This window comes from Gordionus sp. m RMFG-2023, chromosome 5 (genome assembly GCF_954871325.1).
Source record: "Gordionus sp. m RMFG-2023 chromosome 5, tfGorSpeb1-WG-v2, whole genome shotgun sequence".
NCBI lineage: Eukaryota > Metazoa > Nematomorpha > Gordioida > Chordodea > Parachordodidae > Gordionus > Gordionus sp. m RMFG-2023.
Genome location: NC_088779.1, coordinates 9,582,274 through 9,601,273, shown reverse-complemented (window position 1 = coordinate 9,601,273; position 19,000 = coordinate 9,582,274). Strand labels below are relative to the sequence as shown.

General features: G+C 25.2%; 1 protein-coding gene across 2 annotated transcripts; it reads left to right on the top strand.

The window, feature by feature from the left end:
- The first annotated feature begins 2,414 nt into the window (after positions 1-2,414).
- Positions 2,415-10,214, top strand: LOC135929694 (persulfide dioxygenase ETHE1, mitochondrial-like). 2 transcript variants are annotated; one of them, XR_010572631.1, is made up of 7 exons: positions 2,415-2,531; positions 2,577-2,721; positions 2,893-3,078; positions 7,525-7,617; positions 8,343-8,432; positions 8,518-8,722; positions 9,932-10,214. XR_010572631.1 is itself a non-coding variant. In XM_065466398.1 (7 exons), the coding sequence occupies exons 1-7, from the start codon at positions 2,442-2,444 to the stop codon at positions 10,003-10,005; spliced, it is 795 nt and encodes a 264-aa protein (XP_065322470.1). In that variant the 5' UTR covers positions 2,415-2,441; the 3' UTR covers positions 10,006-10,214. The 2 variants fall into 2 exon arrangements, 1 of the variants encoding a protein (XP_065322470.1); XM_065466398.1 differs by having other exon boundaries at positions 8,518-8,634.
- Positions 10,215-19,000: the final 8,786 nt, after the last annotated feature.

Sequence of the window (19,000 nt, the reverse complement as noted above, 5' to 3'; positions counted from 1 at the left end):
TAAAAGTGAGTCAAGGAATGACAATAATATACCCTTAAATAAAAAAAAATCTCTCTTCAAACATTAAATGTTTTTCGTTAGAGGATGATCCTGATTAAATTATACATTTAAAAAAAAGAATCCTGTGAAAGAAACGATTGTATTATTTGGATTATAAATAATAGCTACTGCATCTTAGCTTGTCTATTTTCTTTTTAGAAATCCAAATAGCTGAATGAATAGAATTTGATTTTATTTTAGACAAATGATATGTAAAAAATTATTTAAGCGCCTTTTAAACTTATCGAAAACAAATAAAAGACTGTCCTAGCAACTTTTCCGACTAAATTGTATATTCAGATATAAAAAACAAATATTATGACGATGTAGTGCACATCCTAAATAGTTAATTTTTGAAATATAAAATATGTAGTAAGATTTGATGACAGAATTTAATGATCATTGATTATAATAGTGCGCACATTTGAGCGTTTCAAACGCTGTGTTTCAAACGCTGCGTTTCAAGCGCAAATAATGCATTTCAAATGACCTCGTGCAAATTGGTAAAATTAGAGTTTGGCGTTAGCAACCATTTAAAAAAACGCAAATAGGTTTGCTTTTAGATTACTTTTTATTATTATTCGCTGTGTAATATTATATAAAATGTAATATAAATATCTTACTTATATCCTTAATGGAAATTTAATATTATTGGAAATCTCTACAATTTATACCAGTAGAAGAATCAGGTTCGGAGGGAGCAAGCTTATTAATATTTCTAGATAACTAAAATTTCTATAACAAAATGTTTTAGATATATATATTTATTTAATCTTTAAGATTATATTTTAAAGTGAATAAAACTGAATTGACACAAATTATCGTAGAAATGATATTTTTCTTGAAGTTTTTTTTTTTAAAAATATATCCAGTAAATAAATTATGTGCCTTATACATAGTATCTATTTTTAAATTATTAAATTATCATACTTCAACCGATCAAACCAACCTTAGAAAATATAACGTGATGATTTTTATTAAAACTTTATGATCTTTTTTTTTACTTAATTTTTTATAAGATGAATTATTATATCATAAAATATGTGTATTTAATAGAAATTCAAGTGTCTACATAAGCGGAAATTAATTCTTTTATTTTAAAAGGGTAGGAGTAGGCTAAGCGTGCCGCTTCCAAAAAATATTTAAAGAGTAATAAATATTAATTACATTTCATTCAAAGAATTTATGAGAATTATTATTTTCGAGATTTCACTTTATATAAATATTATTAACCTTTTAAAGTTAAAAATTTTGAGATAGCTTTGATGTGTTATTGTTCCTTTACTCAATTGTCATATTTATTTATGTATATTATAAAAAATCATAAAAAAGATTATATATTTATTCATAATGTTCTGTTATTAGGTGCGATGGCTCTGTTGCCACAATATAATTCCCTCAATTTTTAAGTTCTATTATTATACAGTTGCAAAATATTTTCAAGGTCATCTTATTTTCTTCCATAACTACTAGTATATATTTTTGTTTATCGCCCAGAGCAGAGTACCTTCTTGAGCCGGACCGGCCCGCAGATCATATTTTCTAGCGGGTCAAGGTTGGGGCCTTGTTTTTGAATTGTTTTTAATGGGCTTTGAGCCTAAAAATATTAAACTTAAATTCATTTTAAACAATTGCTAACTTTAATAATGTAAACAAAATGATTGCATAAATATACTTAAATATTATTTATTTTTATATATAATAAATAAAATTTTTGGATATGGGTTTGAGTCGGACTTGGGAATTTATTTGTTTATTATGGGTTTGAGCCGAGCTTGAGTTTTTTAAATGTTAGACATGAGCCTTGTCGGACCTGGGCCTAAAGCTTTTTTACTGCCGGCCTTGGGCCGGATTTGGCCAAAAATTTAAGGCCCATGAAGGTTTCCGTCCCAGGGATTAATTTTGTTAAAAAGTCCGATTTGAGTCGATTATTTAAAACAGCCTGATTAAGATTAAGATTTAGCTAAAATAATATTATCTAAGCATCTAGATTTGGCAAATAGATGTCCAAGCATTTGCCAGTTATGTGCAAAATCTTTAGGCTTATAATGTAAATAGATTATAATCTTAATCGAGCCGTTGGCTTTTTAACAACACTACCAGTGATGCTTCATAAACAAAAAAGCTCTTGCAACAACAAGATAAGTTGTATAAAAGCAAAGACTATTTTCTTGGTACGTTACTAATATTTTTACATAACGTGGTTAATAAATATATAAAATCTATGTTATTTTAATGAAAATAAGTTTTGTGCAGCATCATTTATCATTTTTTTACATATAATATTAATCAAATTATACATCTTAAAATCAAAATAAGCTAATAACATATATAAAAATTATAAAACAATTTGTTTTCTGGTTCTTTGTCCTAAATTAAATAAACATTTTACCTTGGTAAGTATGTTGCCCTCAAAGGCTTCTTTATTTTTTTTCATTATTTCTAAATTTTCACAATCAAGGTTTTATCAATCTAATTTTCTATTTAGACAAGTACCTTTAAATAAATTTTATTCTTATATATATTGAAACCAAAAGTTATTTGAAAATACATCGTCCACCTACACATATATTCTTGGAGATTTAGAATCCAAGGAATGCATAATTATAGACCCAGTTCTTGAAACAGTTGATCGTGATGTCAATTTAATCAAAGAATTGGGATTAAAACTGAAATATGGAGGTTTGAATTTATGAAACTTAGAAATTATAGTCTTGTATATATCTTCATAACACCTTTATGTTTAATTTCAAGATAATAATATACACATACTAATCATATTTTATTTCTTTTTGATTATTTGGAATATTTTTTATTATTTTTATAGTGATATTTAATTTTTATTTAACTAAGTTAACACACATATGCATGCTGACCATATTACTGGAACTAAAAAAATTAAAAGTTTAATAAAGACTTGTAAATCAGTTATATCTTTGGCTAGTGGAGCTCAAGCTGACATTCATGTGAAAGATCATGATAAAATATTATTTGGAAATGAAATATTACTTGCTAGATCAACTCCTGGACACACGAATGGTTTTAAATCATTTTATTTTTGTTAAAACTTTTTACATGTTTTACAAAAACTTTTATGATATTAATTAGTACAGATAATGCACATCTTTTTAGGCTGTTATTAATTTCTCCAATATTTAACAAATATTTTATCATTATAATATAATTCTCAATTTTTTTTAGATATCAATTTATTAGTGTTTAATTTTTTTAACACATATTTTCTCCCCAATAATATTATTATTAAAATAAATACTTTAGTTAAATATATATTTACCAGTATAAGGCACATCCTTATTTCCTATATCATTAGAAGTCTATATGCCTGGCCAGGTTTTTAACAAAAAATAGCTTAGCTTGGCCCAGCCTATAAAAATTTTTGAAATATCAGGCCTGGCTCGTTAAGGTTTTTTAATATCTAATTTTTCCCCAATGTCAATTAAGACTTATATTTCTCCTTTATATAACCTTTTATAAATCAATTGTTATATCTTAATCATGCATTTGTAATCATAGCATATGAATATATTGTTAATTTTTGTGAATCTAATAGATTTAGTATTTTATTTAGACAGCTCTTAACTTTTTATTATGCAATAAATTAATAAATGAAAAAATGTATTATTTTTGTTTAGAAGTAAAACAACCATACACAAATTTGGTAAAATCACTTTAGTAACCAATTTACATCTGGGATTCTTACCTTTTTACTATTTTTGGAATGAATTATTAAATCATGTCTTATTTCATTCTACTGAATAAGACATGCTGCAAAATTATTCTCTATATTTGGTTTAATTGACACTCATTTTTTGTGCAAGGGTTCAAATTTTTATTGCACTTGCAGATTACCTCTATTATTGGAATTTTAAAAGTAAATGTTGCATTTGTTCTTTTATTGAATTTTGGAACATAATCTTGCCTATACAATGATGAAATTTTAAGCATCATATTAAGTATATGAAATACTATTTGGTGATATATTTGTATTTTATGTGAATCCTTTAAATCTACATCTCCCATATTTTTATTATAAACTCTTATCACTGCTGGACATGGAATTTTAATTTTTTGTTGTTCCTTTCTATAACCACTCACAATCTTCTACAGGATATCACCTATATATATGTGCTTAAGGTAATTACAGGCCTATTATTATGCCATTTAGTGATACATAATTTTACACCATTTACTGAATAAAATATCTATATCTCATTTTTTTGAATTATTTTTCTGCCAGAAACTGGTAATTATATATTTGATTAGCCCTTGCTCTTACAATACAATATATTCCCTATTGGACAAATAAGACTTGAAGTTCTATCCTACAGAATCAATTATCAAGCATAATTTATAGAATGAAGTGGTACATTAAAAAGACTGCCTTTCTTCCAGCACTAATATCAGGAAATTCATAAAATTTTTCTGTTTTACCAATTTATATTTTTATACAAAGGAATGCTTTTTCCGCATTTATTTCATTTTTGCTGGTTGTATTGTTTGATTTTACTGGTTCCTTTATAGGGGATTACTTGTTCATTGACATATAGTGATTCTTTTATGGGAATTTCTTTCAAATGGGTACATAATCTTTTCTGTGTTTTGTTGAGTTTTTTTCCAATAAGAATTGTCATAAACCTATTGTTTGAAGTCAATTTTCATGTGATTTTTCGATAATTTCCTAAGTCATATTTGGTTGCTGATGATTATCTGAATCATTTAGATATATATTAAAAAATATCTTTTATAATTTACCTATGGAATCAGCATCTATTGATCTTACGATTCTTCATGAATACAATACATTTTGAGTATGGAAATATCTAATTTTAGATAGATAGCAAAAAATACATTTAATATAAAAAATATAAATGAATAAACCAAGTTCATATTCCATTTATTGTGTATTATATGTATCTGGGTTCATGTGTACCTTAAAACTAAAATTTTTAACACTATAAAGGGTAACAATACATTTACATATAAATAATTTCTTTTACCTTTGATCAATAAAACTATTTACTTTCTGTCCTCAAAATTTGTAGAGGAAAAGTTATGTTATTAATAAAATTGAAAAAAAAAACAAATATTCGAAAGTTGTTAACTATGTATTTTAGAATTTCAATATTGATAGTCTTTCATTTTTTAAAAATTAACTATAAAATTAGATAACCATGATCACACATATTAAATTGTAAAAAAATTTATATAAATAGTTATACAATATTATCATAAATGGATAATATTTTATTTCAAAATCAATTTACATAAATAGTGTGTATACCATTGATTACAGAACCTATTATATGAAAGGGTTTGACACTGCCAACCCTCTTTCCTAAGTTACCTGATCGAGGATGTTAATTTTAATCAGAGACCTGCAGGCCCGGGCCTAAAAAAAATTTTTTTTAACATATCCGGGCTGGGCCGGTCCTAAAAAATTTTTTTTAAAATATATCCGGGCCGGGCCTAAGATTGTTAAACCCGGGCCGGGCCTTTATATTTTTTATAAAAATTTTTACATTATGAGTTAATGGTTATAAGATTATATTATATTATAGTTATGATTAATATAATATTGGGTGATGGTTAACACTACCTAACACCCACAGATCGATCTAATTATTAATTTCCTTCAAATTTATTCAAAGTATTAATATATTTTTTTATAATTCATATCTAAATTTTTACAACATATTTTACCAAAACAATCAAATAAAGGAATATCTTAAATAAGCCCCAATATTCAAGTATTATTAATATATTTTTTTATAATTCATATCTAAATTTTTAAAATATATTTTACCAAAACAATCAAATAAAGGAATATCACTTCTTGAAGTTTGTAATACCTTTCAAAGCGAAAAAGGAGAAATAAAATTGATTTTACTTAATATAAAGCATTTTTTAATTGAAAAATTTGTTTTACACAAGTATCATTTTATTTCTCTTTTTCTCTGTCCCAAATTCAAGCAATTACGTATGTTGTCAGGGACAGATCGCAAGATGACGGAAAACTATATAAAAGATTATATTAAATTACAAGAGGCTCAGGAAGTAAATGAAATACCATCAACCAGTCAAATTACGACTGTTGTTAAACAAACTGAATCGTTTTATGACAAATGGGGTGATGGTAATTCTGGTAATATGTCAATACCCGATGATGAATATTATAATTACCTAAATAAAAAAATAGATGAAACATTTAAGGTGGATAATTTGTTAGAGTGGTGGGCGGCTCATCAAAGCGAATTTCCAATTTTAGCAAAATTGGCAAAACGGGTATTGGCAATTCCTGCTTCAAGTGCAAGCTGTGAGCGGAATTTTTCAACTACTGGGAGAATTCTTGAAGAAAGAAGAAGTAATCTTCAACCTGAAAAGGTAGATATGCTTCTCTTTCTTCATGATAATTTGTGAATTTTTAATATCTTTCTTGAGTATAGGGTTTCGTCAATCATGCTGGTTTTTTACTTTGCAAACTGTCAAATATTTATTGCATTTATTATATTTACCTTGAGTCATGAAAGTTTTTAATCCAACATTTTTCATTATTTTTTTTACAATATTATATAATACAATTATCTTCTTTTGTTAAAAATTTATATTATAAAATAAATTATATTAATATTGTGCAATTAAAATATTTTCCATTTTTATAAATTAAATATTAGTTTTATTTTTTTTAAATGCAATATAAAATATAGTATATGCTCAAAATATTATTACCATTTTTATGAATATTAGTTTTATTTTTATAAATGCAATATAAAATATAATATATGCTCAAAATATCCATTTTTATAAATTACAGTTTTATAATTTTTATAAATTCAATATAATATTCTCAAAATATTAGCTTTTTACATGTATTTTTTAAATAATAAGCGATAATACTCGCTGAAAAATATGGTAAAATACCTCATAGGCGAATTTTTGTATATACCAGGTCGAATATAATTTTAAAAAATTCCGAGCCTACCTGAAATTTTTTTTAAAAAAAATATCCGGGCCGTTCCTTAAATTTTTAAATCCTGGCCGGGCCGTAAAATTTTTTTTAAAAATTTAAACCCGGGCGGTGCAAATGGTACCTCTGCAGGTCTCTGATTTTAATATAAAAAAATTGTTTAGGGAAAAAACATAATATTTTTTTCTGATCAAAAATACTATAATATAGGTTTTGATCATTTTTAGCATATTGAAATATTTTTCATATCTCCAATTTTTAACAATTTAATTCGAAATATAAATTGTAGGTGTTTATATTTACTAAGACAAATTTTTTTACCTGCTGAGTATTGTAATTTTATTTTCAGATATGAAATCTAATTACTTAATATAATAATTTGATAAAGTAGCTATAAATTATCTTGTTTTATGATTAAATACTTTTTAAGATTTTGGGTTAGTTATTGTATATTTTATATTATTATCATGATATTTTTATATTGATACAAACATTTTTAGGATGCATGACATATATCTCGCACAAGCATAGAATGGCTTTTACTGGTGACACCTTATTAATAAGAGGTTGTGGAAGGACCGATTTTCAGGAAGGTTTCGATTTAATTTTTTTTATTATTAATATTAAAATAATTCATCATTTATGGCTAGTTTATAATACCGATACAATTTGGTATTCATTTTAAACTTGTTATATTGGTTTAAAAAATATTTTCACTATATTATATTATATTGCTTTTCGTTTATATTGGAATATTAGTTTTATATAATATCCATACAACTTAGGAGAGAATTCAAATCATTATTTTATTATTATAATTAAAACTCTTGGTTATTTTTAAAATAAACATCACCATGTTCATTAGAAACGTATTTAGATTTTATTTAAGTTTTGATTTTCTATATATTTGATTTATACGTTACCATAAATAAATAATTGATATGAATGTATTTCCATAAATGCTAAAGTATTGATATCACAGATGCTAAGCGTATATAATAAATGTAAACAGTGATCCCTATTTTAATCAATCTTTCTAAAATAATAATTGTTACACCAGTATTTTTTGGGGAAAAAATTGATTTCAACAAAAATATAACACTTGGTAAATTAAAAGGAGATATTTTTTAGAATTATCTAGAATAAAGCCAAAAATTTGATAAATAAATCTAAAAATAGAAGATAACTATTAATTAATTTTTGAATAATGCTATTGATATTGCCACTGAGCGGTATATTAGTTTTAAAAACCAATACAATCTCTGATTTGATATAGCATTGCTCACCATTGTTCAATTATATATATACACATATACAGGAAGTCCTGAAATGTTGTACGATTCTATTTATGATGTTATATTTACCCTTCCGCCTGATTATCTACTCTTTCCTGCTCACGACTATAAAGGTTTGCCTAATTTCTTTTGATTCTAATCATTATTTACTTAATCTGATAACTAGATATATTCATTTTATAACAAAACCAAAAAAAGGTATAATGGCTACATCTGTTGGAGAGGAGAAAAAATATAACCCAAGATTGACTAAATTTAAATCTCAATTCATAAAAATAATGCAAGATCTAAACTTACCTTACCCAAAACAAATAGGTAATAGCGAATTTACTTAAATCATAAATGGGTAATTCCTTGACAAATCGACCAGGGATTCTGACGACCATTTTAAAACTTGATAAAGGTTAAATAGATTGTATATTTTATATAAATCCAAATTAATGCAGTATATCCCGAGTTATGGGCCTTCAAAGTTCGATGAGTGCCTTTTCCTCTTTTAACTAATCTCATAATAATCAAAGAAATTTTGGTCTGAGTAACAAATTATATGTTTATAGTAGCCCTTAAATTCCCTTAAAAAAATGCAAAAATTATTTAAAAACAATCTTCAATGTCATATTTCCCATAAAACAAAAAATTATTTTGAAAGATGCCCCATTTAAAATGATAAAACTCATGAAATATGTTTATTGTCAGTATATTTACATATTTAAATAAAATATTAATGGAAAATTAAGAATTTAAATTTTATTTAGTTTTTTATAATTTTAGAAATAAAAAAATATATTATAAAGGGCGTTTGAAACGATGAAACTCATTAAATATGTTTATTACCTATAAATATTTAAGTAAAAATAATAACGGAGAAAATAAGAATTTAAATTAATTTAGTTTTTATTATTTAGGGAATAAAAAATCAATTATAGTTAAAAATAATTACACTTTTTCCTTTTTATTGGTGTAAAATAAAACGTATTTTTAACAAATTCTAGTGTATATAATAATTTTTTAGAAATATTAATGATTATTTCTTTAAAATAACACCCTCTATAATTTATTTATTTATTCCTATGCTTATTAAAAACTAATAAAAATATGATGAGTTTCCTCGTTTCAAACATTTATTATTGATTTTTTCATCCTTAAAATTATAAAAAATTAAATAAAATTTAAATTCTTATTTTCTCATTATTTTTACTTAAATATTTGAGTATATTAGTGATAAACATATTTAGTGAGTTTCATCGTTTATATTGCCCTTCTCAAAATAATTTTTTGTATTTTCTGATGGAGAATTTTGAGGGCTACAAAATGATTTATAATTCGTTACCAAAAATATTTTGGGTAATTTGTTATTCGTTAAAAGAGGAAAAAACTCTCATCGAACTTTGAAGGTCCATAACTCAAGTTATATCTAAGCTAGAGCATTAAAATGTTGGTATCAAATATACAATATATTTAACCTTCATGCCACGTTTCATCTATTTTAAAAATTGTCGTCCAAAATCACGATATTTTAATCGATATGTCAACCCAAATACTAGTTTAACTATTTTACAAATCCGATCTTTAATATCAATATAATATCCTTTTTTTTTAAAAAAACTATTAGACATTGCAGTTCCCGCAAATAAAATTTGTGGAGTTTACGAAGTGTTGAAACAGCCTAATATTACGAAGACATAACATAAAATTAATTACCTATACGTATTTATTTATTTATCCTAGTTTAATTTTTATGCAAATTAAATCGTTTTTATCAAAATTAAATAGTAGGTTTGTCTATTATTGTATAAAAATAGGCTATGGCTTAAAAAGACATGTTTATATGTATCCAGATCCACTTGAGATTTAATTTATATTTAAATTAAGAATTTTCAAATTTTTAATATCTACGGTATATAGTAATATATAATATATTATCTCTTTAAAATTAATTTATTTATCATGTTTGATTTACATTTTAAATTGAATTATTTATTATAGAATTTATATAGTACTTCTAATATTTTTTAATGGCTATTTTTGTAAAACTGCATTAAATAAATGCCCTAAATATCTATGAAGTTATTATATAGAGAAATTGGTTATTTCATGCTGGTTCATCATTGTTGCTTTCTTTGTATACAATTTGTGAAAGCGTAAATCGTATTATGAATATTATTCATAATTTTGACATCAAAATTTTAATCTTTAGTTGTTAATTTTATATATGTATATAATATAATTTATATTATAAAAAATTGATTCATCTGCTCTTTTTTTATTTGCAAATTATGTTTTCATCCGAGTTGTCCATGCAATCATCGAATCCATTGCACCATAAAGTTTTGGCCTTGCATATCCCGTTTTTGCATTTTAATTCATCTTCGAGGCAATCTAAAAAAAAGTTGTATTAAATTTATAGTTTATCCTTATGAATTAATAAGTTAGTACTACTTTAAAAATTAGGAGTTGTTATCAAATTTATTTTAAAAAAAGACTAAAATATTTGAGGGAATAATAATTGGTTTCAGGTTGATTCATTTTCCATAATTGAAGTCATACTAAATGAAAGTCAAAAGATTATAAATTTAAGTTTAATATATACTCTTTATTCTCGAAATTTATAAATATATAAACCTTATAATAACTCAGAAGACAGAAAGGATATTAAAACCGTTAAATATAACGGTTCAGTTTTATTTCGGTCCTTAGTTTAAAATTTAAAACCGATTAACTTCGATTGCGGTTATTTTTAAAAATTAGCTAAAATAAGAGGCTGCTAAAAAAAGCAGGTTAAAATATCTACCCATTAATATTTAGTAACAATTTTAAAATTTGTTGGAAGAAGTATATCCTTACCGCTCAATATGTTACTTTTTTAATATCGGTGCGGCCATTATTTTTAAATTGCCGCATCTCATCCGACTTTACCAAGATGACAAGTAAAATATTTACTCTAATAAAACAATGCTAATTAATATTGATTGTTAGTTACTTACTATTATAAATTTATATAAAGCAGATCCCCTAATATTATATGAAGGATATACATAATTTCATAAATCATACCGCAAGTAGTTTCATCGGACTCATCTTGGCAGTCAAAAACTTTATCGCATAAACGACTTTGAATGATGCATTTTAATCCATTATCACATATGAAATCGTTTTTATAACAAAAGGCTTATAAATAAATAATAGATAGAAATTCATTGTTTTTTTTCTAAAAATTAAATTTCGTTTTACCTTCGATATATATACTGGATGGATCAATTTTTGATGCGAAAAATATTGGAGAAACTTTTTTCATCGATTCCTCTATGAGAATTCTTCCAAAATCTTTCGCTCTGATTTCATCAATATATATTATGTCCGGATGAGTGAAAAGAGTGAAAGAAACGATAACGCTTCCTTTCCTATTAAAAAAAAAGATATTTGGTTTAATAACTCATTATTAGTGGTTGCTAATGGCTCGATTTTTAAAAACGTCCAACCCAATGTTTTAGCCAAAAAATATTAGAAATCCTGTCGATTTTATTCATAGATGGCAGAACGGTTTGATCTATTAACGAAAATCTCGAGGCTTGCTTAATATTCTTTTGACTAAAATCATAATTTAAAATCCGCTAAATCGAGCCGTTAAACAACACTACTTATTATTTAGGAGTGCTAAAATTAAATTTAGACATCAGCATGGCTTCACCTCTCCATAGAGGGCGGCCAAATGACTAAAATAAACTCAAAAATTATGTGTCAACGAGTTATCGATCGGCAATGTCCGTTAGCATGTCACGTGGCTATTGTTTTATTCAATCTATGTTTCATCTTAAAAATTTATTTGCAATCTATAGCGTAAGTATTCTAAACATGCTGGAATACATTTCCGAAATATGATTTATTTTTCAAATTTAAAAAAAATTCTTAAATTTGAAAATGCAATAATTTGCTGAACTCATTTTTTTAAAAAATTTTAAACATTTGATTTTGCCCAAAATGTATTCCAGTGATGTGTAAAATGCCCATTCAGTTGATTTGAGTCATAAAATCTTATTTATTTGGAATATGTTATGCGTGTAATCAGCAATATGTTTTATTACTTATAAGATTGTCTGCTTAGGATGTATATTTTACCCATGCTCGAATCCATTTCCGGCAAAATCAGATTTTTAAAATATGAGCTAAATTTTACATAAATGATTTATGATTTTTATAGGTTATAGCATAGTTATAATATTGTAAATCAATATTTTAATTTTGACCTATATTTTAATCCACAAACAATTGTATTTTAATAATTTAACCAAGGTTTCAACCCGAACTGAACCGCCAAAACGGAATGAACCGTTATAAAGAAAATATAAAAAGAGCGAACCATGTTATAAATATTTTATGCCGGTTCAAAACGGTTTTAAAAAATAATGGATTTTGAATTAACCTATATTTGAAATTTTAATTCTCCTTGGAAGTAATTTTTAAATTCATGACTTCTTTTCAAAATTAAAATATTTTCATATTATCTACATGTCAATCAATATCAACTTTATTGTTTTTACTTTAAATACTCAAGTTAATAGAGATTAGGCAAATTACCAGTTAATTAGGTAAAATATCATCTTAAAGTCACCAAAACTATTCTTGGTTAAATTAACAAGTTTATTCTTATATATATTAGTTATTAATTAGCTTCTATAATAATACTTGCTAATAATTTAGGGGAATAATCATATAATTCTACCTTTAATAACTACAGGCGCGTACGCAGGAATTTGGTCGGGGGGGGGGGGGGATAATAAATTTTTTAAGAAATAATATTGTTAATTAAAAATACTAAGCATAAATTTATTAGGATTAATAACTTTTCTAATACACAATTTTAAACTAATGTGAATTAAAAAAATCATATATATAAACCGGCATTGAAAAACTATAAAATAAATGTGAATTATGAAATATAAAGTGAATATCCACGATATGAATCACTTAAATGACCCAAAATTAAAATTTGAATTTTTTGAACCTTTAAAATATAAAGTATAAAAAATTTAAATGTTGGAAATATAAATTAATACACAAAAAGTTTCTTAGGAATAATTGTATTTTGTATGTTTTGACCTAATTTTTCAATTATCAATCCTTGCTTGGCATTAAATGCCCAAAAAGATCCAAATCATTAAATCTACTTTCAGATGTTGTATTTCATAGGTATGTTTTTCACAGACTTGCAGGCCCAGCCCCCGAGCCGGATCGTATTTTAATTTTTTTAAATATACCCAGGCCGGCCCCGTAATTTTTTTTTAAAAAAACACCCGGGCTGGGCCTGGAAATTTTTTAGAAAAAATATCCAGGCCGAGCTGTATATTTTAAAACCAAATATTTGAAATCGCCATTATTAGCTATAAAAATCAAAAATAAATATAATTTATTTTAAAAAAAATCGAGCCGGGCCGGGCCTGAAAATTAAATAAAAAAAAATTCGGGCCGGAAAATTTTTTAAAAAAAAATATGGGCCGTGTCCTGCAAATGGTACCTCTGCAAAGCTCTGTTATTCTTCTTAAAAAAATGAATGTTCTCTCTTTAGTTTACTAAAGAGCTGCTATATAACCATTTTAATAGGGAGTATAATCTAAAATGTGTTTGAAATAGAAAGCATCCATAGCATTTTTTGGGACTTATCAACCATAGTTAATCTTTTAATCATAGTTATTCAGCTAATAAGGCATCATAAGATATTTTAACATCTTCATGATAAAAATCTAACAAATATTTATATTTTTTCTATCACCATATGAAAAAGGTTGGGAGAGGAGACATTTGTTTTATAATACTCTTCTACTGATTCTATATTATTGTTTTGACGATGAGCTTGCTTGCTGCAAGTCGAGGGGGACAAATAGTAATCACGTATAGCTCTGCTTTTGACTCAACAATAACATATAAAATATGAAATTCTTCAACAACATTAGCTCTATTTCCTTGAGTTCTAATAAAATGCTCTCCGCTATTCTCATCTTCTTAATCAAGTCAAATGTTTTGTTTTTGAAAAGTTTTACATAAAATAGTTGAATAATTAAATAATACATTCCAATGAGAAAAAAATTTTGGAATAAGTATTGAATCTAATAATTTTCTTGCTTCTGAGGAAATATTTCTTTCAAGTCATTGTGATATTTCAGTAATGACATTAATAATCGGCTCTTCTAACTCCATAATAGCTGTTACTGTGGCGGAGACGCGATCTCGTTGGACAAGCTTGCAATTTCTTTCTCCCTGTTGGACAAGGAGTTTCAGAGATAATTATTATTTGACTAGAAATTTAGATAAATATTACGCCACTAAAATTTGAAAATAATAGGTTAATTCGCCAAGGAAAACTTGAAATCGAAATTGATTGAAAAAATAACTTAGTAGATGAATGTGATAAATAAATGTAATTAAATATATATATATATGAGATAGGAATAAATATTAACAAATATAAATTAATATTGACAATAATATTTTTGAAAAATATAATCCGGCATCTGCATTTTTTGGCTTGTGGGGGGGGGGGGGGGCAGGGGTACACCCCGCTGCGTACGCCAATGAATAACTAACATTTAATAAAAATCAAGTACTGATTTTTAACATTTGAAAAAAAAGAGATCGCCAAAAGAATCTTTAAAACTTGGAACTTGATATTCAGAATATTGAAATTCTAGATACTATGCCTACGTGTTCATTATCGAAAGATAATTTAGATAATGATTTTGAAGATTTACTAAATTCGCTTGAAAGCCTTAATAAGAATAATTCTCAGGTAGAAATTTATAGTAAATATATAGTAATAGAATATATAATTCGGTCATTTGATTCAGAGAGATTAGAAAAAGATACTAATCTTTTAAATTAATCGGAAAATGTAAAGAATAGTAACTTTAGAAGTTAGCTATAATTGTGCTAGCAATTCCAGCTATTCAGTTTCCATAGAAAGATCATTTTTTAGCCTTAAGTTTATACTCTCTTGGCACGGTAACTAATTTAAATCCTGAAATATTACAAAACATCTTATTTAATTCTCTTTTTAAACATAAATAGTATAAATTTCATTATATTTATGCGTTATTTTATTCCTCTTTGTATTTGCGCATGTTTGTTTTTAGCCTTAAGTTTATATTCTCTTGGCAGATAACTAATTTAAATCCTGAAATATTTGAAAACATCTTAGTTAATTCTCTTTTTAAACATAAATAGTATAAATTTCATTATATTTATGCGTTATTTTCCTCTTTGTATTTGCGCATGTTTGTTTTTATCTTATTAATGAAATAAAAAAAATTAATTTGTTTAATTTATATTGTTAAATTAAATAAGAATAATATAAATTAAAAAGATTTTTCTCTAAGATTAATATATTATGGTTTATGATTAATTTTTTTTTTAAATCAAATTTATAAAAACCAAACCAATATAAATTTTTGCAAAATAAACCGGAATGAAACAAAACCTTTATAAAATTTTAAACTAAAAACGAACCGCTATACTTAACGGTTCAAAACCCTGAATTTAACTTAAGTTCCTTAAAAATGTTAGATAAATATTATATGCATTTTAAAATTTGTTTATAAGCTTTTGAGTATTTTTAATTTATATAGTAAAATAAAATCAGGCTTGTTAATCGATCCCTTTCTAGTGCTGTAAACATTTTTAAAAAAATCAAACGCGTTCAACGTTCATTGACAAAAATCGAACGCGAAATTTTTTTTTAAATTTAATTTGATATAAATAAATGCCTTATATTTTTCAACACAATATATTAGCCATGATAAAAAATAATAGTTTTATTTTGATAATATAATTATAAATACAATATAATAGAGCGATAAAAAAATAAATTTATAAAAAATTTTCTTATTAATTTTTAATAATAATTGCTTTTCAAAATTTTCATCTGATAGGCATGAACGCTTGTCAGTTAATACAGCGTTAGCTATACTAAAAACTCGCTCAATAGGGGCAGATGAAGGGATTGCGGTGTTATACTTGATAAATAATTCTTTTAAAAGGGGGAATTTATTAAAAACAATTAATGTTTTATCCATTGTTTCAAAAAATTGAGCTATGTTATCATCCTCCAATCTGCCCTCTTCTTCCTCGTCAAAAAAAAAGGATATCTCGGAATTGATTTTAAAACAGTGAAATATTTTTGATATTTGGGCCATGGTAATTCTAATTCATCTAATATTGAATTTTGATTTTCAGAATCTGATGATGAAATATTTATATCCATGCAAATGCTAATCTATTAAATTAAAATATTCAAATTAATAAACTTTAATCTTATCTTCTCTAGCAGTAGCACTATGGTACGTTAATTGCAATATGAAAGAGGAAAAAGTAAAAACAGCTGATTAAAAAATATAAGACTTTTTTGTTAAAAAATTGGTATTAAATATTAATTTTTCAAATAAATAAAAATATAAGACTTTTTTGTTAAAAAATGCGGATTAATATTAATTTTTCAAATAAATAAAAATAAAATTGAACGCGTTCATCAAAGAAAAGGAACGCGTTCACGTTCAAAGTTCGTCAAAAAAAAAGGAACGCCGTTCATCACCTTTTTTCAAAAAAACGAACTTCGTTCACGAACGCGTTCATTTTGATCGCGTTCGTTTACAACACTATCCTTTTCTTATTTAAATTTCTGATCGATGCAAAATTAACTAATATAAAAAATAAATAAATATGGTATGAATTTATTGTAATTGAATAATATAATATAAGTACAATTAGAATATATTTATTTATAATTAAATTAGCCTTTAATAATAAAAATTTTTCTAAATTATCATCATTTAAACAGCCACGTTTTCCATTAAGTACATGTTTAGCTTTACTAAACACGTGCTCCTGGAGCGCTTGATGGTAAAGGTTCAATAAATGTTTTTTTTAATTAACATAATTATTAAAAATATTCACTGAATCATCATTAGAATAAAAATAATTATTAATGGAAAGAGCATTTTGTGATGAGTTTTTCCCCACAAAAAAGGTATCGATCCATGCATTCATTTGAAGGATCTGCATATGGTTGACCCTGTATATTTTCTAAATGGGACAATTAACCTTTCTTTTAGCAACTTTTGTGGAAGATTAATAAAAGGTTAATTGAGCTTAAATTTTGGGTGAATTATTGATGCCAATATATTGTGCTGTCATCATATAGTGAAGAAAATCTATAATTTTTATTATATGCATATTGTTATGATCTTCACAAATAATAAAAATTGTATTTTTAAAAGAATTTATAACTTCTAAATGCCTCTTTAGGTTTGAACTGCTAATCTTTGAAGAAGATATTTTGTTTTTGCATAAAGAGCATTTTGCATAGATCATTGTATGGTTACTTCCATCCGTTTCACATAAAGTAAAATACTTACGTAAATTATGAAATGGTAAAAGATTCTCATTCTCACTTATATCTGCTGTCACATCAATAGAAGTAGATGTATCATCTTCTAAATCTATAATGGAGGACATTATTAAAACCTAGAATTTGAATTATAATATAATTAATTAATAAATATAACCTGTTTCTTACAAAAAATTTGGGAAATTGTAGAAATATAAAATCAGGTGGAATGGTGGTTGATAAAATATGATGTAGATAGATATTTTTTTTTAATGATATTTAAATTTAATTTTCAAAATTTTTATTTTATTTATTGCTTTTTAAGTAAAAAAATAATTTTTAAAAGGATCGGGATCGAATAATTAAAAAAATGATCACGATCCACAATTTAAGGTCAGGATGTTAAATCCGAGAAAATTGACAAATTTAGGATCGAATCCAGGATCGGCGATCTTTTGATTCGATCCTTTAACAACTCTGAGTAAAATTATACGAATTAAATGAAATTTTTCCAGTAGGGAGTGTGCGTTGAGCCCCTGAAAATGGAAAAATTATTTATAATACTCTCCAAAAAATTTCCTTTGTAACTTTTTGATTTATTGGTATTTTAACATATTTTTTAATTATTATTATGAAATAAAAATTCTATTTTTTTATAAATGAGAAATATGAATGAATTTATACATTTGTTTGCATATAATCTTATGGAAACCATACATTCGTCAAATCAATCAATTTCAACTTCATCGATTATATAACTTATATTTGGCTAAATAAATCATTCTTTTTGTAAAACACATATTGTACATCCATATAATATACTTCCTCTTCTGGATTTTATATTATACAATTCTTTAAAATTGAGTAATCCAGCGTAAACTATTCATCACTAAAAATAATCCCAGGATTAATTATCATTTATTATATTCTTTTTGCTGGAATGTCAACTGCTTTGCCTTTGACTGAATACGATAACGATTTTTCTAAGACATTAAATGTAACTTAAAATTTAAAACCCATAAAAAGCGACTTTCCATCGGAAATAATACCACTGCTGCATTTATATAAAGGTTATAGTTTTTTAGAGAAAAAAAATATAGGGGTTAAAATTTAGGTGCAAAATATTATAAAAGCTACTGTTCATTACGAATCATTTGACGTTCTTTTTAAGAATCTGGTAAAATCTTTCTATTACACTTCAATAAATAAAAAGGTTACATTTTTTTTATAAATTAATTTTTACAAAAAAAAGTGTGCCCTTTTCATCATTTTAAGATAATGCTAATTCGCACTGCCCTTTCCGCCACT